General features: G+C 42.9%; 1 protein-coding gene across 1 annotated transcript in view; it reads right to left on the bottom strand.

The window, feature by feature from the left end:
• The window catches only part of LOC109909643 (carboxypeptidase A6-like), a 45878-nt gene that overhangs the window by 17475 nt on the left and 2839 nt on the right, over positions 1-25564 (bottom strand). The window contains exons 2-3 of the mRNA XM_031796944.1: positions 12072-12147; positions 3714-3838 (exon numbers count right to left, since the gene is read on the bottom strand). Coding sequence (XP_031652804.1) covers positions 3714-3838; positions 12072-12147 — 201 coding nt within the window. The remainder of the gene's footprint in view (positions 1-3713; positions 3839-12071; positions 12148-25564) is intronic.

Raw genomic sequence — 25564 nt, forward strand, 5'->3', positions numbered from 1 at the left:
ACAGTCAGCCCCTGTCAGACCACAGCAAAACCACTGTCTACTTGAACAGAGCAATACTCAATCAGGAGGCATCAAAGCCAAAGGAACTGAGTAATATTAAGAAATGCTATAGATGGAAGGAATGCAGTTTGGAAACCTACCAAAAAACAATTAGGCAACAACAAATTCAATCCCTTTTAGACAATTTCCTGGGTAAAACGTTCCACTGTAATAGTGAAGGTGTAAACTTGGCAGTAGAAAATCTTAACAGTATATTTGACCTCTCAGCTTCCCTATCAAATCTAAAAATCTCAAATAGAAAACCGATGAAAATTAACAATGACAAATGGTTTGATGAAGAATGCAAAAATCTAAGAAAGAAATTGAGGAACCTTTCCAAACCAAAAACATAGAGACATAGAGTCTACGCCTTCACTATGGTGAATCACTAAAACAATACAGAAATACACTACGGAAAAAGAAGGAACAGCACGTCACAAATCAGCTCAATGTAATTGAAGAATCCATAGACTCTAACCACTTCTGGGAAAATTGGAAAACACTAAACAAACAACAACACAAAGAATTATCTATCCAAAATGGAGATGTATAGGTAAACCACTTCTCCAATATTTTTGGCTCTATAACAAAGAACAAACAGCAAAAACATATACATGATCAAATACAAATCTTAGAATCAACTATTAAAGACCACCAGAACACACTGGATTCTCCAATTACCTGGAATGAGCTACAGGACAAAATAAAAACCCTCCAACCCAAAAAGGCCTGTGGTGTTGATGGTATCCTCAATGAAATGATCAAATATACAGACAAAAAATTTCAATTGGCTATACTAAAACTCTTTAACATCATCCTTAGCTCTGGCATCTTCCCCAATATTTGGAACCAACAACATTAACAGCAGACTCAGCAGTACATTTCCTCAATGAAAACAATGTACTGAGCAAATGTCAAATGGGCTTTTTTACCAAATTTCCGTACAACAGACCATGTATTCACCCTGCACACCCTAATTGACAACCAAACAAACCAAAACAAAGGCAAAGTCTTCTCATGCTTTGTTGATTTCAAAAAAGCCTTCGACTCAATTTGGCATGAGGGTCTGCTATACAAATTGATGGAAAGTGGTGTTGGGGGTAAAACATACGACATTATATAATCCATGTACACAAACAACAATATATTTATGCTTATTTATTTTCCCTTGTGTACTTTAAGCATTTGTACATTGTTACAACACTGTGTATATATATATATATATATATGTATATATATACACAGTGCCTTGCGAAAGTATTCGGCCCCCTTGAACTTTGTGACCTTGTGCCACATTTCAGGCTTCAAACATAAAGATATAAAACTGTATTTTTTTGTAAAGTGGGACACAATCATGAAGTGGAACGACATTTATTGGATATTTCAAACTTTTTTAACAAATCAAAAACTGAAAAATTGGGCGTGCAAAATTATTCAGCCCCCTTAAATTAATACTTTGTAGCGCCACCTTTTGCTGCGATTACAGCTGTAAGTCGCTTGGGGTATGTCTCTATCAGTTTTGCACATCGAGAGACTGACATTTTTTCCCATTCCTCCTTGCAAAACAGCTCGAGCTCAGTGAGGTTGGATGGAGAGCATTTGTGAACAGCAGTTTTCAGTTCTTTCCACAGATTCTCGATTGGATTCAGGTCTGGACTTTGACTTGGCCATTCTAACACCTGGATATGTTTAATTTTGAACCATTCCATTGTAGATTTTGCTTTATGTTTTGGATCATTGTCTTGTTGGAAGACAAATCTCCGTCCCAGTCTCAGGTCTTTTGCAGACTCCATCAGGTTTTCTTCCAGAATGGTCCTGTATTTGGCTCCATCCCCATCTTCCCATCAATTTTAACCATCTTCCCTGTCCCTGCTGAAGAAAAGCAGGCCCAAACCATGATGCTGCCACCACCATGTTTGACAGTGGGGATAGTGTGTTCAGGGTGATGAGCTGTGTTGCTTTTACACCAAACATAACGTTTTGCATTGTTGCCAAAAAGTTCAATGTTGGTTTCATCTGACCAGATCACCTTCTTCCACATGTTTGGTGTGTCTCCCAGGTGGCTTGTGGCAAACTTTAAACAATACTTTTTATGGATATCTTTAAGAAATGGCTTTCTTCTTGCCACTCTTCCATAAAGGCCAGATTTGTGCAATATACGACTGATTGTTGTCCTATGGACAGAGTCTCCCACCTCAGCTGTAGATCTCTGCAGTTCATCCAGAGTGATCATGGGCTTCTTGGCTGCATCTCTGATCAGTCTTCTCCTTGTATGAGCTGAAAGTTTAGAGGGACGGCCAGGTCTTGGTAGATTTGCAGTGGTCTGATACTCCTTCCATTTCAATATTATCGCTTGCACAGTGCTCCTTGGGATGTTTAAAGCTTGGGAAATCTTTTTGTATCCAAATCCGGTATCAGTATCTCGGACCTGCCTGGTCGGACCTGCCTGGTGTGTTCCTTGTTCTTCATGATGCTCTCTGCGCTTTTAACGGACCTCTGAGACTATCACAGTGCAGGTTCATTTATACGGAGACTTGATTACACACAGGTGGATTGTATTTATCATCATTAGTCATTTAGGTCAACATTGGATCATTCAGAGATCCTCACTGAACTTCTGGAGAGAGTTTGCTGCACTGAAAGTAAAGGGGCTGAATAATTTTGCACGCCCAATTTTTCAGTTTTTGATTTGTTAAAAAAGTTTGAAATATCCAATAAATGTTGTTCCACTTCATGATTGTGTCCCACTTGTTGTTGATTCTTCACAAAAAAATACAGTTTTATATCTTTATGTTTGAAGCCTGAAATGTGGCAAAAGGTCGCAAAGTTCAAGGGGACCGAATACTTTCGCAAGGCACTGTATATATATATATATATATATATATATATATATATATATATATACACATACATAACATGACATTTGTAATGTCTTTATTGTTTTGAAACTTCTGTATGTGTAATGTTTACTGTTAATTTTTATTGTTTATTTCACTTTTGTATATTATTTACCTCACTTGCTTTGGCAATGTTAACACGTTCCCATGCCAATAAAGCCCCTTGAATTGAATTGAAAGAGAGAGAGAGAGCCAGAGAGAGAGCCAGAGAGAGAGAGCCAGAGAGAGAGAGCCAGAGAGAGCGAGAGCAAGAGAGAGAGAGCGAGAGCAAGAGAGAGCGAGAGCCAGAGAGAGAGAGGGTGATAGAGAGAGAGAGCCAGAGAGAGAGCCAGAGAGAGAGAGCCAGAGAGAGAGAGCCAGAGAGAGAGAGCCAGAGAGAGAGAGAGCAAGAGAGAGCGAGAGCCAGAGAGAGAGAGAGGAGTAAAAAGTCTTCCGAGGATAGGGATGACAATGGGAGTATTTCTGGCTGTGGCTTCTTTGATAAACTCCATCATTGTGATGATTGATGGGGAGAAAAGATGAAAGGGCTGCTTTTGAAAGCAAATAGGGTTGTAGTCCGTGTTTTGTGTGTGTATGTGTGTGCATGTATGCTTTGAAAAGGCACCTCGCGACACCCTTTTTGGCGAACAGATGTTCCTCTTCCTGTGGGGGTGGATGGGTTAACAACAGGGGGAGTGGTGAGGCAGGGGGGCACCGGGCTAGGAATGGCTCTGGTGTTATTATGGTCATTGTCTTTACTGTTCAGGGTGAAATATGGAGTAGTCTCTAAGCCCTTACTTAAAATCTATGTGTTCTTTCTGGAGGCGTGTCCGTAGCCCTCGTGTGTCGTTCCGTCTCACGTGCACGTCCACAGTGGCATTGTGTCGGATCAGAGAGGCACTGTTGGGCTGCCATAGGTCCACCTGAGAGGGAGAGATAGAGAGTTTTGAAACTTCTGTATGTGTAATGTTTACTGTTATTTATTTTTTTGTTTTTCACTTTATATATTCACTTTATATATTATCTACCTCACTTGCTTTGGCAATGTTAACACATGTTTCCCATGCCAATAAAGCCCTTGAATTGAATTGAGAGACAGAGAGAGAGAGAGAGACAGAGACCGAGACACAGAGAGAGAGTTAGTTAGTTATAGGGATTGACGGACACACACAGACATGGTGACATGGTGAGACACTTCGCACCACCCAAACAAATCAAATCAAATCAAATCAAATCAAATGTATTTATATAGCCCTTCGTACATCAGCTGATATCTCAAAGTGCTGTACAGAAACCCAGCCTAAAACCCCAAACAACCTTGCTCCCCTTCCTGAACCCACAGTTCCTCCTGATAACAAACCCAGGGCTTCTGGGGAGATGGACAATAGCAAAGCTTTAACATTCAAGGCTGTTCTCCACAGCACACTATGACCTGGAGTGTAGATCAATGCTATGGGTTACGGATTGACGGGCAGGTCAAGGGAATGAGGGAATTCAGATGACGACACACACACACACACACACAATTAACAGCCTAGTCAAGCCATCCCTCTGCCTTCTACATCCCACACCCTGCTGTTTGACCCCAGGTTAGCAGCTAGCAAAGCCTCTCCTTTCAGTTCCTGCCAAGAGATAGCACCGCTAGCTGGAGCTGGTATAACCTACACATTAGCCAGCTATTAGCAGCAAAATAAACACAGATATGTCGACCCTGGACTAGCCATTGATGCTCTCCAAAACCAAGGTTTAACATAAAGATAATAACCAACCACGCTCTAAAATAAACTTTTTGGGAGCTTGAATCAGCGATTCAGTGATTTACTTTGACGGGAACTGAGCGTTTCATAGCTCCAGCTGGCTCTCGTTTCAGCACGGGAGTAGAATCATACAGACTGGCACAAATGCCTATTAAGAGATCATTAATTTAATAGTTAACAGAAAGCCATGCACCCGCTTTGAAATAAACTTCAAGCTACAAGGGGTAAAAAAAAACTTTCCACATGAGAGTGGTATGGGGTCCCTCAGCTTTTCTCTGCTACTCCAAGCCAACATAAATGGATAAGGTTGCAATTTATATGCTGCATTTCCAAATGAGCAAGAGCACTATTGTTACTGTAAATGTTTCCACATCTCCATCTCTTTGTTGGTCTCACAAATCAAACAGCACATGCCCAAGCATCACTTGTGTATCACTACCAGATAACATGGTTCACTCTACGAAGCCCTCCTATGATCCAAGTTATGGTTTTCTATAATTGTTTACAGTAAAGACTCTTATAGATGCATTCCTTGGCTTTATTAGGAAATATAATCCCAGTGGATTAGATCCTTTATCACTTGATTGTTTACATGATTTTATTTGAGGTTGTAGGATACCTTTAAACTGAGGTAGTTTTGTTATAGTTTATGGCAATCCTGACAAGGAGTAAAGGAAGGTAGTGGGCCTGCTGCAGGCGTCAGTTCAGTTCTGAGACATACTGTAGACGTTTGGCTCCTACAAAAGGCAGCTAAGGTGAAATTCATTCGGAGTGTTTATGATTCAGGAGAAGCTAGACGAATCTATCATTTGACACTAGACAGATCTATCATAAGAGGTAGCACTTGACAGTCTCAGTATCAACAATTCAAAATACGGATGGGAACATCTTTACTTATATCACAATTTCCAGCACAACATATTCAGTATTTTTGTGGACAGGCATCCATTTATGAGAATCAACAATTAAATATTGTGACACTCAAGGGCCTACTCTCTCTGTTTGGCTTCAGTCTCTCTGTGAAGGTGAGGAGGGTGACTTTGTCACAGAGGACGTCGCGGGGCAACGCGGATAAACTAAGAAAAACATGTCTCAACAGCAGCTGTCCAAACAGTAGCCGCCATCTCCAAGGTCTTCAGGCCCACTGTCCCTCCTTAGACACAGACTCAGGCCAGACCAAGACAAACATGGGGGGTCCACCAAACAATATCTGGTTATTTAGCCATCAGAACAAAAACATCATGGCTTTTATGGGTCAGTTGACCTTTTCCCCTATCTGTCCCTTGTTTCTTTGAGCTAGTAGTTCTGGTTGTCAGGACAGTTCAGCCCAAACCTGAACCGTAACACAGATGTAGGATCTTAATTTGAGCCAGTTTGCTACACTTCTAATCCTGCAGCAACAGGAAATGTCAATTTTAATGTTGATTATAATTAATGGACATTATTGTAGAGGTTGATACTTTCAAAATTATTTTTAAACCTCAAATACACTAAAGGTTTAAAATGTCCTGCATGACATTTCTCCTGAAAATGGTGATCAAATTAAGATCCTACATCTGTAGCTATCTGAACCTGGCTAAGGATAACTATAACAGCCCAAACAGTTCCCAGCACACCCCAAACATATCTAAAACACTACCAAATAGGCCCTACACAGTCCATAACAGCCAAAGCCAAACCAACTAAAGACAGCCCACCACTGACAAACACTGCTCAACATATCCCACCGCTGACAAACACTGCTCAACATATCCCACCTCTGACAAACACTGCTCAACATATCCCACCACTGACAAACACTGCTCAACATATCCCACTGCTGACAAACACTGCTCAACATATCCCACCACTGACAAACACTGCTCAACATATCCCACCACTGACAAACACTGCTCAACATATCCCACCTCTGACAAACACTGCTCAACATATCCCACCACTGACAAACACTGCTCAACATATCCCACCACTGACAAACACTGCTCAACATATCCCACCACTGACAAACACTGTTCAACATATCCCACCACTGACAAACACTGCTCAACATATCCCACCACTGACAAACACTGCTCAACATATCCCACCACTGACAAACACTGCTCAACATATCCCACAGCTGACAAACACTGCTCAACATATCCCACCACTGACAAACACTGCTCAACATATCCCACCACTGACAAACACTGCTCAACATATCCCACCACTGACAAACACTGCTCAACATATCCCACCTCTGACAAACACTGCTCAACATATCCCACCACTGACAAACACTGTTCAACATATCCCACCGCTGACAAACACTGCTCAACATATCCCACAGCTGACAAACACTGCTCAACATATCCCACCACTGACAAACACTGCTCAACATATCCCACCTCTGACAAACACTGCTCAACATATCCCACCACTGACAAACACTGCTCAACATATCCCACCACTGACAAACACTGCTCAACATATCCCACCACTGACAAACACTGCTCAACATATCCCACCACTGACAAACACTGCTCAACATATCCCACCTCTGACAAACACTGCTCAACATATCCCACCACTGACAAACACTGTTCAACATATCCCACCACTGACAAACACTGCTCAACATATCCCACAGCTGACAAACACTGCTCAACATATCCCACCACTGACAAACACTGCTCAACATATCCCACCACTGACAAACACTGCTCAACATATCCCACCTCTGACAAACACTGCTCAACATATCCCACCACTGACAAACACTGCTCAACATATCCCACCACTGACAAACACTGCTCAACATATCCCACCACTGACAAACACTGCTCAACATATCCCACCACTGACAAACACTGCTCAACATATCCCACCTCTGACAAACACTGCTCAACATATCCCACCACTGACAAACACTGCTCAACATATCCCACCGCTGACAAACACTGCTCAACATATCCCACCACTGACAAACACTGCTCAACATATCCCACAGCTGACAAACACTGCTCAACATATCCCACAGCTGACAAACACTGCTCAACATATCCCACCTCTGACAAACACTGCTCAACATATCCCACCACTGACAAACACTGCTCAACATATCCCACAGCTGACAAACACTGCTCAACATATCCCACCACTGACAAACACTGCTCAACATATCCCACCACTGACAAACACTGCTCAACATATCCCACCTCTGACAAACACTGCTCAACATATCCCACCACTGACAAACACTGCTCAACATATCCCACCACTGACAAACACTGCTCAACATATCCCACCACTTACAAACACTGCTCAACATATCCCACCTCTGACAAACACTGCTCAACATATCCCACCACTGACAAACACTGCTCAACATATCCCACCTCTGACAAACACTGCTCAACATATCCCACTACTGACAAACACTGCTCAACATATCCCACAGCTGACAAACACTGCTCAACATATCCCACCTCTGACAAACACTGCTCAACATATCCCACCACTGACAAACACTGCTCAACATATCCCACCACTGACAAACACTGCCCAACATATCCCACCACTGACAAACACTGCTCAACATATCCCACCTCTGACAAACACTGCTCAACATATCCCACCACTGACAAACACTGCTCAACATATCCCACAGCTGACAAACACTGCTCAACATATCCCACCACTGACAAACACTGCTCAACATATCCCACAGCTGACAAACACTGCTCAACATATCCCACCACTGACAAACACTGCTCAACATATCCCACCACTGACAAACACTGCTCAACATATCCCACCACTGACAAACACTGCTCAACATATCCCACCACTGACAAACACTGCTCAACATATCCCACAGCTGACAAACACTGCTCAACATATCCCACCACTGACACACACTGCTCAACATATCCCACCACTGACAAACACTGCTCAACATATCCCACCACTGACAAACACTGCTCAACATATCCCACCACTGACAAACACTGCTCAACATATCCCACCACTGACAAACACTGCTCAACATATCCCACCTCTGACAAACACTGCTCAACATATCCCACCACTGACAAACACTGTTCAACATATCCCACCACTGACAAACACTGCTCAACATATCCCACAGCTGACAAACACTGCTCAACATATCCCACCACTGACAAACACTGCTCAACATATCCCACCACTGACAAACACTGCTCAACATATCCCACCTCTGACAAACACTGCTCAACATATCCCACCACTGACAAACACTGCTCAACATATCCCACCACTGACAAACACTGCTCAACATATCCCACCACTGACAAACACTGCTCAACATATCCCACAGCTGACAAACACTGCTCAACATATCCCACCACTGACACACACTGCTCAACATATCCCACCACTGACAAACACTGCTCAACATATCCCACCACTGACAAACACTGCTCAACATATCCCACCACTGACAAACACTGCTCAACATATCCCACCACTGACAAACACTGCTCAACATATCCCACCACTGACAAACACTGCTCAACATATCCCACCACTGACAAACAATGCTCAACATATCCCACCACTGACAAACACTGCTCAACATATCCCACCTCTGACAAACACTGCTCAACATATCCCACAGCTGACAAACACTGCTCAACATATCCCACCACTGACAAACACTGCTCAACATATCCCACCACTGACAAACACTGCTCAACATATCCCACCACTGACAAACACTGCTCAACATATCCCACCTCTGACAAACACTGCTCAACATATCCCACCTCTGACAAACACTGCTCAACATATCCCACCACTGACAAACACTGCTCAACATATCCCACCACTGACAAACACTGCTCAACATATCCCACAGCTGACAAACACTGCTCAACATATCCCACCACTGACAAACACTGCTCAACATATCCCACAGCTGCCCAAAACATTCTAAAGCGGGACGGCTGCATCCACGGGCAAACGTGAATTTATCAATTCGACTCAGTTTTCATATATTAACCTTGACCACCCAGGCAGGTTCCAGGCATATTTTTCATACTTCACTAATAACATCAGTACCACTGCTGGGAGTTTATCTTCAAGGGAAGGATAGAGTAGGAAGGTCGCCGGTGTTCCTGGCATTGCTGTGTAATTGTTCCCAAATGGTATTGGGAATGTCACAGGCCACAGCAGACACTTTCTGGCCTTCTCCGATGAGCCTGAAGGTTTTTCCAACAGCAAAGGTCAATGAACCAGATGTCTTTCTGACTGCACCGTGAACTGCCTCATTAACCTCTCTGTAAAATTAGCCAGAAGAAAAATGTACACTAACTACAGTATGTTTACTATGGTTCTATGTTGATGGTTTTATCGTGGCCGATTTTACCATTCTACTAAGCTATATGGAATTGTTTTAAGAAGGTCATACCAAGGATAATTTAGCTATTTGATTTTGCATTTTATGATCACGTGATGTATCAAAAAATATATATATATTTTTTTAATTAACTAATATTTTTGTCCTTACTGCCATTAGCCCATACAAAACACATTGAATAACAGATTCACTACATGGAACAACAGATAGTCCACAAAAAATATAAAAAGGAAGATTGTTCTGAAGTGTCCCTCCTATTATTGGGTATGACACTACAAGCTTGATACACCTGTATTTGGGGAGTTTCTCCCATTCTTCTTTGCAGATCCTCTCAAGCTCTGTCAGGTTGGATGGGGAGGGTTGCTGCACAGCTATTTTCAGGTCTCTCCAGAGATGTTCAATCGGATTCTAGTATGGGCTCTGGCTGGGCCACACAAGGACATTCAGAGACTTGTTCTTGAAGCCACTCCTGCGTTGTCTTGGCTGTGTGCTTAGGGTCGTTGTCCTGTTGGAAGGTGAACCGTCACCCCAGTCTGAGGTCCTGAGCGCTCTGGAGCAGGTTTTCATCAAGGATCTCTCTGTACTTTGCTCCGTTCCTCTTTCCCTCCATCCTGAATAGTCTCCCAATCCCTGCCGCTGAAAAACATCCCCACAGCATGATGGTGGTCATGCTTCACCATAGGGATGAAGCCAGGTTTCCTCCAAACGTGACGCTTGGCATTCAGGCCAAAGAGTTCAATCTTGTTTTCATCAGTCCAGAGAATCTTGTTTCTCATGGTCTGAGAGTCTTTGGGTGCCTTTTGGCAAACTCCAAGCAGGCTGTCATGTGCCTTTTACTGGAGTGGCTTCCGTCTGGCCACTCTACCATAAAGGCCTGGTTGGTGGAGTGCTGCAGAAATGGTTGTTCTTCTGGAAGGTTCTCCCATCTCCACAGAGGAACTCTAGAGCTCTGTCAGAGTGACCATCTGGTTCTTGGTCACCTCCCTGACCAAGGCCCTTCTCCCCAGATTGCTGAGGCTGGTCGGACGGCCAGCTCTAGGAAGAGTCTTGGTGGTTCTCAACTTCTTCCACATAAGAATGATGGAGGCCACTGTGTTCTTGAGGACCATCAATGCTGCATAAATGTTTTGGTACTCTTTTCCAGATCTGTGCCTCGACATAATCCTGTCCCGGAGCTCTACAGACAATTCCTTTGTCCTCATGGCTTGGTTTTCGCTCTGACATGCACTGTCAACTGTGGGGCCTTATATAAACAGGTGTGTGCCTTTACAAATAATGTCCAATCAAATCAATTTACCACAGGTGGACTCTAATCAAGTTGTAGAAACATCTCAACGATGATCAATGGAAACAGGATGCACCTGAGCTCAAGGGGTCATAGTAGTTTGTAGACCAAACCATTCGGACGCTACAGACAATTTTGTGAGAAGACTGATTTTCAGGATGTCTCATGGTCTGACAAACACCGCTTTAGCTCTGTCACCTTTCACCGCAGATGCGAAAGTGCGACGTAGGCAGATACTGAAGTGCGACATAGGCAAATGCAGTGGATAGAGACGCATCCAATGCAAAAATCCAAATCTCTATCTTAAACTAACAGATTTTTATAATTATTTTTTAATGCTGTAAATCAGATTCCCCCGTGGCGAGGACATCGACGTCAGGGTTTTTTAAACAACCAGTCTGTCATAATCATCAGGGGTGATGACTGGATTAATTGTGTGTGTGTATGTGTGTGTGTGTGTGTGTGTGTGTGTGTGTGTGTGTGTGTGTGTGTGTGTGTGTGTGTGTGTGTGTGTGTGTGTGTGTGTGTGTGTGTGTGTGTATGTGTGTATGTATGTATGTATGTATGTGTATGTATGTGTGTGTGTGTGTGTGTGTGTGTGTGTGTGTGTGTGTGTGTGTGTGTGTGTGTGTGTGTGTGTGTGTGTGTGTGTGTGTGTGTGTGTGTGTGTGTGTGTGTGTGTGAGAGAGAGAGAGAGAGTGAGAGTGAGACTATTGAACACAAGACATCATTACCTTGATGTTTCCCAGGAGTTTCTTCAGCACCTGAACCTCCTCTTTGTTGCTGGGAGTTATCCTGAAGACTTGATCCCTGAAGAAGCAGAGGGAAGCAGGTAAGTTATCCTGAAGACTTGATCCCTGAAGAAGCAGAGGGAAGCAGGTAAGTTATCCTGAAGACTTGATCCCTGAAGAAGCAGAGGGAAGCAGGTAAGTTATCCTGAAGACTTGATCCCTGAAGAAGCAGAGGGAAGCAGGTAAGTTATCCTGAAGACTTGATCCCTGAAGAAGCAGAGGGAAGCAGGTAAGTTATCCTGAAGACTTGATCCCTGAAGAAGCAGAGGGAAGCAGGTAAGTTAAGTAACATGTTCTATATGCTGCTTCTACTATAAAGGGAGTTACTATACTGAAAACAAATATAAACACAACATGTATTGGTCCCATGTTTCATAAGATGAAATAAAATATCCCAGAAATATTCCATACTCACAAAAAGCTTGTTTCTCTAAAATGTTGTGCACAAACGTACTTACATCCCTGTTAGTAAGCATTTCTCCTTTGCCAAGATAATCCATCCACTTGACAGTTGTGGCATATCAAGAAGCTGATTAAACAGCATGAACATTACACAGGTGCACCTTGTGCTGGGGACAATAAATGGCCACTCTAAAATGTGCCGTTTTGTCACACAACACAATGCCACAGATGCTCAACTCTTTTGCCGCCAGTTGTTCTTGTGTATCATACAATGCATCCATCTGGCAGAGGAAGAGGCATTAATAACTAGAGTACAGAGGCCTGCCGTCGTCCTGCATTAGTTGGAACCCACAGTTCGATTCCATATAGCATTTGTTTGTTATCAGTATAGCCACGCAGCACACTGAACCCCTATGCCGTTTCATGCTTGGGAATCGTGAGACATACATGTTCTTGTGAATAGAATTCCGCGACAATTCAATTCATGGGCATCTCAGACCTCACAGCTAACGTCCAATTGGAGAACATCAGTTGGGGAGTTTTTTAATCGTTCAGAGCATGAATTCTTTATTTAACAGTGTTATCTGACAAAGATATTGATGTGAGTTTCTGTGCCTCTGCCTCCTCACATGTTGTTTTCACCATATCAATTGCATCCGTTAATATCAAAGTCTCTGCAATAGTGTGTTGTTTCATAGCGTAGCAGGCCTAGCCATTCACCATGGGAATTACAGTGTAGACATTGTTAAAGTTGTAAATGACTATTGTAGCTGGAAATGGATTATTTTTTTATGGGATATCTACATAGGTGTACAGAGGCCCATTATCAGCAACCATCACTCCTGTGTTCCAATGGCACGTTGTGTTAGCTAATCCAAGTTTATAATTTTAAAAGGCTAATTGATCATTAGAAAACCCTTTTGCAATTATGTTACCACAGCTGAAAACTGTTGTTCTGATTAAGAAGCAATAAAACTGGCCTTCCTTAGACTAGTTGAGTATCTGGAGCATCAGCATTTGTGGGTTTGATTACAGGCTCAAAATGGAAAGAAACAAAGGACTTTCTTCTGAAACTCTTCAGTCTATTCTTGTCTGAGAAATTAAGGCTATTCCATGTGAGAAAATGGCAAGAAACTGAAGATTTCGTACAACGCTGTGTACTACTCCCTTTACAGAACAGCGCAAACTGGCTCTAACCAGAATAGAAAGAGGACTGGGAGGCCCCGGTGCACAACTGAGCAAGAGGACAAGTACATTAGAATGTCTAGTTTGAGAAACAAACGCTTCACAAGTCCTCAGCTGGCAGCTTCATTAAATAGTACCTGCAAAAGACGACTCCGGGATGCTGGCCTTCTAGGCAGAGTTGCAAATAAAAAGCCATATCTCAGACTGGCCAATAAAAAGAAAAGATTAAGATGGGCAAAATAACACAGACACTAGACAGAGGAAGATTGGAAGAAAAAAGTTACGGACAGACAAATCTAAGTTTGAGGTGTTCGGATCACAAAGAATAACATTCATGAGAAGCAGAAAAATGAAAAGATGCTGTCAAGCATGGTGGAGGCAATGTGATGGTCTGGGGGTGCTTTGGTGGTGGTAAAGTGGGAGATTTGTACAGGGTAAAAGGTATCTTGAAGACGGAAGGCTATCACTCCATTTTGCAACGCCATGCCATACCCTGTGGATGGCGCTTAATTGGAGCCAATTTCCTCCTACAATAGGACAATGTCCCAAAACACAGCTCCAAACTATGTAAGAACTATTTAGGGAAGAAGCAGTCAGCTGGTATTCTGTCTATAATGGAGTGGCCAGCACAGTCACCGGATCTCAACCCTATTGAGCTGTTGTGGGAGCAGCTTGACCGTATGGTTCGTAAGAAGTGCCCATCAAGCCAACCCAATTTGTGGGAGGTGCTTCAGGAAGCATGGGGTGAAATCTCTTCAGATTACCTCAACAAATTGACAACTAGAATGGCAACGGTCTGCAAGGCTGTAATTGCTGCAAATGGAGGATTCTTTGACGATAGCAAAGTTTGAATTATTATTTCAATAAAAAAATCACTATTTATAACCTTGTCAATATCTTGACTATATTTCCAATTCATTTTGTAACTCATTTCATGTATGTTTTCATGGAAAACAAGGAGATTTCTAAGTGACCCCAAACTTTTGAATGGTAGTGTATATTTCTTTCTTTAGGATTTGGGAAATTCTCCCGCGACCCCACTTTCATATCAGGCGACCCCACATGGGGTCACAATCCCTAGTTTGGGAACCACTGTATTACACAGTACAGTATGATAGCGTCGCTCCTATCGTTCTCGTTTCCATTTCTAAAGAGATTGAACAGGATCTTAAGCACTTAGAAATTCGTAACATAGAAGAATTCATCAAGAAATTGGTGACGTTGTGAACAATTGTGCAACATTTTCAGGGGCCCGTTTGGGCTCCTGAGGGTTACTTTCAAAACTACTGTCTGAAATTATACAAAATCTTTATAAGGCATCTTTAATTCCCTAGTGACGTGAGAGGATCTTTGTGCGGCTGAAGACTCCCTAGAGTAGGTGGAGGGTGTGGTACTGGAGCTACTAACTACCTCATAAGGCCCACCTATCTGTGTCTGTAAGTCATCTGTCACCTATACAAACCACAGTCAGGATGAAAGAGTTTCATGAATTCAGTCAGATTATAAATGACTTCACTAAGAGCACATCACTCTATGACATTTCTCAGCCATAGTGTCAGAGTTAATGCATTCTCCCTTTTTACACGACTGGAGAATGACACTTAATTGCGAGAGAGAGGGTTAAGGGAAGGGCTGGGTCCTGTTTGAGTGTAAGATCTGGGATAGATGACAGGGTCATACCAGTGCCAAACAATTTGGCTGACAGATCATTATAGGATCGTGTTACAGCATCTTGTGTTCCACACACAGGTGATGTGATGGGACAGAGATTTGTTTTTACAACACAGATTCAATTGAGACATTTGAGAATCAGGGGTCTTAAATAACATGAATGTACATTAAGATCCAAGCATTAAACTAAAGACATTACCACACACATTTACATCATTTGAAAACATCTAAATGTAGACAAGGTGAACTTAACATAACCTTTACATACCTGGTGAGATTTCAGGAAAATAAAGAATGCCAGTAGTAAGCCTTAGCTGTGATTTACAACTCTGATGAGAAAATATAAAACCAAAAATATTGTTTAGCCTACTACTGTATATCATTGTATTAAATTTCAGTTTGAACTTTGTTCATTGGTAGCACTGGTTAGGAGCCCCAATGTACAGCATGAATCAGGACAGAGTTAAGGAGCTACGGTACCAGTATGTACAGGTAAAACATATATCTATGTAACTACTTTACAGCAACATTTTATAGTGATACATAGTACAGTAAGCATAAACTGCACACATTTCCATTGCTGTGAAAGGAACATGCAATATATGCACATTTTATGTCACTCTTCCTTACCAAAACAAATTCAACTGTGTGTTCTGGGATATAGCGTATAATGGAGTTGGAATCAAGTGAACCCTCTCACAACTTTGTATACGTGGATGAGGCTGGCTTCAACCTGACCAAATGCAGAAGGCGGAGTCAGAATATCATCGGTCACAGAGCTACTGTGGATTTGCCAGGCCAACGGGGAGGAAATATCACCATGTGTGCTGCTATTTCAGAGCATGGTGTCCTAACCCATATCCCCCTTATAGGGGTCTGTTTAGAGAGGATTTGCCAAACTATGTGGTCATTTGTGATTGTGAGTTTCCATCAATCAAACATCATAAGGCAATGGTTTGTGACCCACCCGAGGATGCTCATAGAATTCCTCCAACCTTATTCACCATTCCTTAACCCAATTGAGGAGTTATTTTCAGCATGGAGGTGGAAGGTGTACGATCGTCAGCCACACACACAGATGACCCTGCTGGCTGCAATGGATGCAGCATGTGAGGACATCACAGTAGACGCCTGCAGAGGATGGATAAGGCATTCCAAAAGATTCTTTCCACGTTACATTGGAAGGGAAAATATCCTGTGTGATGTGGAAGAGAATATATGGGCCGACAGACAGGAACGTCTGGATGTGTAGAGACAGCACAACAGTGCTGCGGTCAAAGTTGTGCCTTAGGGGTGGTTTCCTGTGTTTCTTTCTAATTTAGTTGTTTTCCCTTTGTGCCCCTTGGGTTGTCCAGTCTCTTTCAATCAATAACCCACATACAGTAATATGTAAATAGTACTGTTGAAATTGATATATGCCATAGAAGTGCAGCCTTGTGATTTTCAATACAGTAACTGTCATCCAAACTGTAGCCTAAGTTTACATCAGGTAATACTGTCAAAGTACACAGTTACATTGACAACATGCCTAAACATTTTGACGACCTTGTTCGTGAACAATGACACACTGACTTATCATTCTGATGACACTGACATGATCATTGGCATGAATATTTACTTTTGAGAGACGTACTAAGGATTTTTAGTGACTGACTAGCTTTAGAAACATATCTATTGTATATTGCAGTTTGTACAAATTGTTCTGAGAAATGCACTTATTATTTTGCACATGTTAGGGATGATGTGAAAAATGCACCAAAGCAACTGAGAAAAACTGTAAATAACTGAATAAAGTTTTTTGTTATCAAACAAACAGTTAGCGGCCAGCAAGTAGGCTTAGTGTAGAGTTCAAGACATGGTTAATGGAATTATAATTTCAGAAATCATGCAAATCCACAATAGAAATTTAAAAAATGTAGATCAGGTGATAAGAGTCATAATGTTTGAACGGTTTGGGCTATAGACAAGCAGTTTGGGCTAGAGACAAGTGGTTTGGGCTACAGACAAGTGGTTTGGGATAGAGACAAGTGGTTTGGGCTACAGACAAGCAGTTTGGGCTAGAGACAAGTGATTGGGCTACAGACAAGCAGTTTGGGCTAGAGACAAGTGGTTTGGGCTACAGACAAGCAGTTTGGGCTAGAGACAATTGGTTTGGGCTACAGACAAGCGGTTTGGGATAGAGACAAGTGGTTTGGGCTACAGACAAGCGGTTTGCTGAAGTTGGAGACTTTTATCTCCCTCACCAACTTCAAACATCTGCTATCTGAGCAGCTAACCGATCGCTGCAGCTGTACATAGTCTATCGGTAAATAGCCCACCCAGTTTTACCTACCTCATCCCCATACTGTTTATATTTATTTACTTTTCTGCTCTTTTGCACACCAATATCTCTACCTGTACATGACCATCTGATCATTTATCACTCCAGTGTTAATCTGCAAAATTGTAATTATTTGCCTACCTCCTCATGCCTTTTGCACACAATGTATATAGACTCCCCCTTTGGTTTCTACTGTGTTATTGACTTGTTAATTGTTTACTCCATGTGTAACTCTGTGTTGTCTGTTCACACTGCTATGCTTGATCTTGGCCAGGACGCAGTTGCAAATGAGAATTTGTTCTCAACTAGCCTACCTGGTTAAATAAAGGTGAAATTAAAAAAGTAAAAATTGAATTAAATTAAATTGGGATAGAGACAAGTGGTTTGGGCTACAGACAAGCAGTTTGGGCTACAGACAAGCAGTTTGGGCTAGAGACAAGTGGTTTGGGCTACAGACAAGCGGTTTGGGATAGAGACAAATGGTTTGGGATAGAGACAAGTGGTTTGGGCTACAGACAAGTGGTTTGGGCTACAGACAAGTGGTTTGGGATAGAGACAAGTGGTTTGGGCTACAGACAAGCGGTTTGGTATAGAGACAAGCGGTTTGGTATAGAGACAAGTGGTTTGGGCCAGAGACAAGCGGTTTGGGATAGAGACAATTGGTTTGGGCTAGAGACAAGTGGTTTGGGCTAGAGACAAGTGGTTTGGGCTAGAGACAAGTGGTTTGGGCTAGAGACAAGTGGTTTGGGCTAGAGACAAGTGGTTTGGGCTAGAGACAAGTGGTTTGGTATAGAGACAAGCGGTTTGGTATAGAGACAAGTGGTTTGGGCTAGAGACAAGTGGTTTGGACTAGAGACAAGTGGTTTGGGCTAGAGACAAGTGGTTTGGGATAGAGACAAGTGGTTTGGGCTACAGACAAGTGGTTTGGGATAGAGACAAGTGGTTTGGGCTACAGACAAGCGGTTTGGTATAGAGACAAGCGGTTTGGTATAGAGACAAGCGGTTTGGGCCAGAGACAAGCGGTTTGGGATAGAGACAATTGGTTTGGGCTAGAGACAAGTGGTTTGGGCTAGAGACAAGTGGTTTGGGCTAGAGACAAGTGGTTTGGGCTAGAGACAAGTGGTTTGGGCTAGAGACAAGTGGTTTGGGCTAGAGACAAGTGGTTTGGACTAGAGACAAGTGGTTTGGACTACAGACAAGTGGTTTGGACTAGAGACAAGTGGTTTGGACTAGAGACAATTGTAAAGGGGTGAAGCATGACGGTTTAGGGGCTGGGCTATATAGTAGGCCCTGCTCACAGTTGGTACAGTGAAGCCTAATCAGACTTGCCCGTGTGCATCATGCTTCTCACAGGTGAGGTGCAAAGGGAAGTGAGCACTGGGGCTACCAGACTTTCCAGGTAAGAAAGGGTTTACAGAGCGGCAAATGAAGTGGGTTTTTATATATTTCAAATTGGCCTGCTATTGGTCAAATTATTTATACTAATTTACCAATCACATCATGTTTTGTTTTTCTATTCCTATTTTGACTGGTCTTTGAACCCATAAAGACAATGTAGAAATATATAAAAAAAAAACTTCTTAACTTTCCCATCTGTTAGACCTAAAGTCTGAGAGAGAGCAAAGAGCCTAAAGCCTATAAAACTATAGGTTTGAAAACTGTGGCTGAGAGCTGAAACACATACTTTTTTTCAACAAAGAAGAAGCACCTTTATCAACTTCCAATCCACTGTCCTCCAAGAGTTCCTGAATGTTCTGTTTACTCTCACAGGTGAGGTGAAATTATACAATGTAGTCTAGCCTATTGACTTTGCACACACCGGACAATACAAATATATCAACTTTGCTCCCAACGGCACATATCATTTTCCCATTCAGGGTAGCTTATTATCTGGGTGAATATTTCTCTAGGCTCAATGGTGCTAAATCTAAATTCCAGGTCACACAGCAAAATAGTTAGGAGGATGTACGACCAATAGGTCGCAATTTAGAGCCCTGACCCTGACTATGAAACACATTGGTGAAAATAACCTAAAAATCCATACCACATTATTAGATTCAGTAGCAAACATCGTCAATCATATGACTGTTTGAAGCCCTGGCAATTCCTTTCAGGTGTAAACATGGGAAACAGATGAATGAAAAACACTTCATCTGATTCTGATGTTCCATTGGGGCTAGCAGTCAATTCTTATTCTCATCTGTCTAACACTGCATCTGAATCTCCTGTCTTCATAGGATATAAAGGCAATCCCTAGACACACTGAGAATGTATCTACACTAACGATACCGTCATAAAGACAACAACATCATAAGAAGGAATCCAGTCTGCTAGTCCCACATCTATCCCTTGTGTTTGACTAACTGAAACCATATCAACCACCTAAGCTTTCATGTATTGGCTTTCATATTTATCCACACAGTAAATCAAGTCAGCGACCAGATTCATACTGTACTGTAAAGCTTTGCATAGGAATCCATTTCCCGTCCGGTTTAAATGACATTTGAAATGAAACTATTAACTGTATGGATGTATGAGTGTGGTATTTCAACTAAACGGAAGCAACTGTTCCCTATAAACTCTTAATGAAGGCGTGTCACAAATGGACTTGGCATAGTTCAGTACCTGTCACAGACAGCTCTCATTAGGCTAAATCCAAGCTCTTGGAATCAATGTTTACATTCCTGTGGGAACTCATAATATGAACTTTGTAACCGTATAGCTTCCGTCCCTCTCCTCGCCCCTACCTGGATTCGAACCAGGGACCCTCTGAACACAAAGACAACAGCCACCCTCGAAGCATCGTTAACCATCGCGCCACAAAAGCCATTGCCCTTGCAGAGCAAGAGGAAAAACTACTTCAAGGTCTCAGAGCTAGTGAAGTCACCGATTGAAACGCTATTAGCACGCACCACTGCAAACTAGCTAGCCATTTAACATCGGTTACACTCACTCCCTATAGCTCTCTCTCTCTATTTCTCTTCCTCACTCCTTATAGCTCTCTCTCTCTCTCTCTCTCTCTATTTCTCTTCCTCACTCCCTACAACGCTCTCTCTCTCTCTATATTTCTCTTCCTTACTCCCTACAATGCTCTCTCTCTCTCTCTCTCTCTCTCTCTATTTCTCTTCCTTACTCCCTACAGAGCTCTCTCTCTCTATTTCTCTTCGTCATTCCCTACAGCGCTCTCTCTCTCTATTTCTCTTCCTCACTCCCTACAGCGCTCTCTCTCTCTATTTCTCTTCCTCACTTCCTATAGCTCTCTCTCTCTCTCTCTCCCTCTCTATTTCTCTTCCTCACTCCCTACAACGCTCTCTCTCTCTCTCTCTATTTCTCTTCCTCATTCCCTACAGCGCTCTCTCTCTCTATTTCTCTTCCTCACTCCCTACAGCGCTCTCTCTCTCTATTTCTCTTCCTCACTTCCTATAGCTCTCTCTCTCTCTCTCTCCCTCTCTATTTCTCTTCCTCACTCCCTACAACGCTCTCGCTCTCTCTATTTCTCTTCCTCACTCCCTATAGCACTCTCTCTCTCTATTTCTCTTCCTCACTCCCTATAGCTCTCTCTCTCTCTCCCTCTTGCTCTCTCTCTCTCTCTCTATTTCTCTTCCTCACTCCCTATAGCGTTCTCTCTCTCTCGCTCTCTATTTCTCTTCCTCACTCCCTATAGCTCTCTCTTTCTATTTCTCTTCCTCACTCCCTATAGCTCTCTCTCTCTCTCCCTCTCACTCTCTCGCTCTCTCTCTCTCTCTCCCCCTCTCTATTTCTCTTCCTCACTCCCTATAGCTCTCTCTCTCTCTCCCTCTCGCTCTCTTTTTATCTTCCTCACTCCCTATAGCTCTCTCTCTCTCTCCCTCTCTATTTCTCTTCCTCACTCCCTACAACGCTCTCTCTCTCGCTCTCTATTTCTCTTCCTCACTCCCTATAGCTCTCTCTCTCTCTCTCTCTATTTCTCTTCCTCACTCCCTATAGCTCTCTCTCTCTCTCTCCCTCTCTCTCTCTCTCTCTATTTCTCTTCCTCACTCCCTATAGCTCTCTCCCCCTCCCCCTCTCTTTTTCTCTTCCTCACTCCCTATAGCTCTCTCTCTATATCTCTCTTCCTCACTCCCTATAGCTCTCTCTCTCTCTATTTCTCTTCCTCACTCCCTATAGCTCTCTCTCTCTCCCTCTCGCTCTCTTCCTCGCTCCCTATAGCTCTCTCTCTCTCTCCCTCTCTATTTCTCTTCCTCACTCCCTACAACACTCTCTCTCTCGCTCTCTATTTCTCTTCCTCACTCCCTATAGCTCTCTCTCTCTCTCTCCCTCTCGCTCTCTCTCTCTCTATTTCTCTTCCTCACTCCCTATAGCTCTCTCTCTCTCTCTCTCCCCCTCTCTTTTTCTCTTCCACACTCCCTATAGCTCTCTCTCTCTTTTTCTCTTCCTCACTCCCTATAGCTCTCTCTCTCTATTTCTCTTCCTCACTCCTTATAGCTCTCTCTCTCGCTCTCTCTCTCTCTTTTTCTCTTCCTCACTCCCTATAGCACTCTCTCTCTCTCTTTCTCTTCCTCACTCCCTTTAGCTCTCTCTCTCTATTTCTCTTCCTCACTCCCTATAGCTCTCTCTCTCTCTCTCTATTTATTTTCCTCACTCCCTATAGCACTCTCTCTCTCCCTCTGTCTATTTATGCCTTTCTCTATCATGTTTCCATTTTCCACCAGGTCTATCACACTGTGACACAGGGTGTTGTGGCCCCCTTAAACAAAGGTGGCCCAGGGCCACTTATAGGGATGAGGGAGAGAAGGAACAAAGGGGCATTACACCCCACTCCAGCGGCCACAAGAAATGCCACCAAGAGCCTGTCCCCAATGCTACACGCAGCCTCATTGCCTACATGTTAGAGCATGACTTAGAGACCCTTTATCCAGGGCAAAATCCCTTTCCACCACAAACTTGAAAACTGTGCAGCTCATGCAATGTCCAATACATCATTTCATTTATATGTTTCTATGCCCATCCATGCTGCTTCTGAAACAACAGATAGTGTCTTTCTCTTTTGTTTCCCTGTGATACATTATCAATAGCATTTTAAATAATAACGACTTCTTAGTCAGATTTGAGCGACAATGACATCATATGACAAAGTGCACCCTATAGAATTCAAAACAATCCACCAAGACTGCAGTCTAGTTCTACTCCTGAAATGTGTTTTATCATCACCCAAATTGACCCATCTTTTCCTTGTCATAGCGATCTCCATGGATCATAGACTCTCTGTCAAAACGCTGGCACTCAGTGTGTCTTTAAAGCCTGCTGTGCACTGGTAGCATTTCTTTCTAGGCTAAAGCTGTCTTTTAAGCTGTCAATCTGACATTTCACTCAGCTCTCTCTATGGCAGTAACCTTTTAACTGAGCCCTTGGCACTAAGACAGAAGGTACTTCTCTGTAGTCCTTTTGGATACAGAGAGAAATTCTATTATCGCTCCACTCTGTACTGTAGGCCCACCTTCAATATACCCAACTCTGTGTGCCCCATTGTTGAGGGAATAGGGGCACATAGTCCTTCTTTATCACAATATCAAGATCTGACAAGTGTACTGTATTCAGGGTTTCCCCTTTATGGATTTAGCCGCAGCACACAAATTGTGGCTGCCACTGCAAAAAAACTAAAATATATATTAATAATAATAATATTTTGTTTCGGGATGGTAAAATGTGTTCAGTGTAAACTTACATAAAAAGAACATGAGCTGGCGCACACCCAGAGTAATAGTTTGTGTGGAGGTGCAGACTAACGGACAATAAACTATAAAATATCAAAATAAAGAAAGTTGCACACTCCATGTGTAATCTCCCAGCAATTGAATGGGTATTTACCAACGCACCACTGTGCCTTCCTCAGGGTCATTGTGCCTTCCTCAGGGTCACTGTGCCTTCCTCAGGGTCATTGTGCCTTCCTCAGGGTCACTGTGCCTTCCTCAGGGTCACTGTGCCTTCCTCAGGGTCACTGTGCCTTCCTCAGGGTCACTGTGCCTTCCTCAGGGTCATTGTGCCTTCCTCAGGGTCACTGTGCCTTCCTCAGGGTCACTGTGCCTTACTCAGGGTCACTGTGCCTTCCTCAGGGTCACTGTGCCTTCCTCAGGGTCATTGTGCCTTCCTCAGGGTCACTGTGCCTTCCTCAGGGTCATTGTGCCTTCCTCAGGGTCACTGTGCCTTCCTCAGGGTCACTGTGCCTTCCTCAGGGTCACTGTGCCTTCCTCAGGGTCACTGTGCCTTCCTCAGGGTCACTGTGCCTTCCTCAGGGTCATTGTGCCTTCCTCAGGGTCACTGTGCCTTCCTCAGGGTCACTGTGCCTTCCTCAGGGTCACTGTGCCTTCCTCAGGGTCACTGTGCCTTCCTCAGGGTCACTGTGCCTTCCTCAGGGTCACTGTGCCTTCCTCAGGGTCACTGTGCCTTCCTCAGGGTCACTGTGCCTTCCTCAGGGTCACTGTGCCTTCCTCAGGGTCACTGTGCCTTCCTCAGGGTAATGTCATGATTTTGATCGTTTTCAGTGTAAACTTAAACAACTAAAACCAGATATAAAGTACGTAGAAAGAAAATGTCATGGTATGGGGCCTCGATGGATTTTGTTATAATGTTTGAGTCACTCAGATAGCATAAGAACACGGCACAAGTGTCACTGATCCCTCCGTAACAGTCATTACGCACACCTGGTGTCACGATCGTTTAATGATGGATCGGACCAAGGCGCAGCGTGCATAGAGTTCCACATGTTTAATAAAGAAACTCACCAACAAAAACAATAAACAGCAAATGAGACGTAACGACTGGGGTGCTCACAGGCACTACACGAAAACAAGATCCCACAAACTAAGGTGGGAAAAAAGGCTGCCTAAGTATGATCCCCAATCAGAGACAACGATAGACACCTGCCTCTGATTGGGAACCATACCCGGCCAACAAAAAAATGGAAAAACTAGAATGCCCACCCAAATCACACCCCGACCTTTACCAAATAGAGAAATAAAAAGGCTCTCTAAGGTCAGGGCGTGACACCTGGTCCTTATTCCCATTGATTAGTTACTGTATACGTGTGCCCTTTGTTCACCATTGTCCTGTTGATTATTGTTGCTATGTCCATTGGTCGTGTGAGTACCTGTGCTATGTTTTTTTGGCTTTCGTGTCACGTATATCATGCAGATGATTAGGGGTCTCGTCCCGTGTGATAATCATTGTGTGTATTTATTCGAGGTACTCCTCGCTCTTTTGTTTGGGTTTCAACTAGAGGTCGACCGAATATGATTTTTCAACACCGATACCGATTATTGGAGGACCAAAAAAAGCCGATACCGATTAACCGGACGATTTGTATATATATTTATAATAATGACAATTACAACAGTACTGAATGAACACTTATTTTAACTTAATATAATACATCAATAAAATCAATTTAGTCTCAAATAAATAATGAAACATGTTCAATTTGGTTTAAATAATGCAAAAACAAAGTGTTGGAGAAGAAAGTAAAAGTGCAATATGTGCCATGTAATAAAGCTAACGTTTTAAGTTCCTTGCTCAGAACATATGAAAGCTGGTGGTTCCTTTTAACACTAGTCTTCAATATTCCCAGGTAAGAAGTTTTAGGTTGTAGTTATTATAGGACTATTTCTCTCTATACCATTTGTATGTCATATACCTTTGACTATTGGATGTTCTAATAGGTATTTTAGTATTGCCATCCTAATCTCGGGAGTTGATAAGCTTGAAGTCATAAACAGCGCAATGCTTGAAGCACAGCGAAGAGCTGCTGGCAAATGCAGGAAAGTGCTGTTTGAATGAATGCTTATGAGCCTGCTGCTGCCTACCACCGCTCAGTCAGACTGCT

This window comes from Oncorhynchus kisutch, linkage group LG18, assembly GCF_002021735.2.
Source record: "Oncorhynchus kisutch isolate 150728-3 linkage group LG18, Okis_V2, whole genome shotgun sequence".
Classification (NCBI taxonomy): Eukaryota; Metazoa; Chordata; class Actinopteri; order Salmoniformes; family Salmonidae; genus Oncorhynchus; species Oncorhynchus kisutch.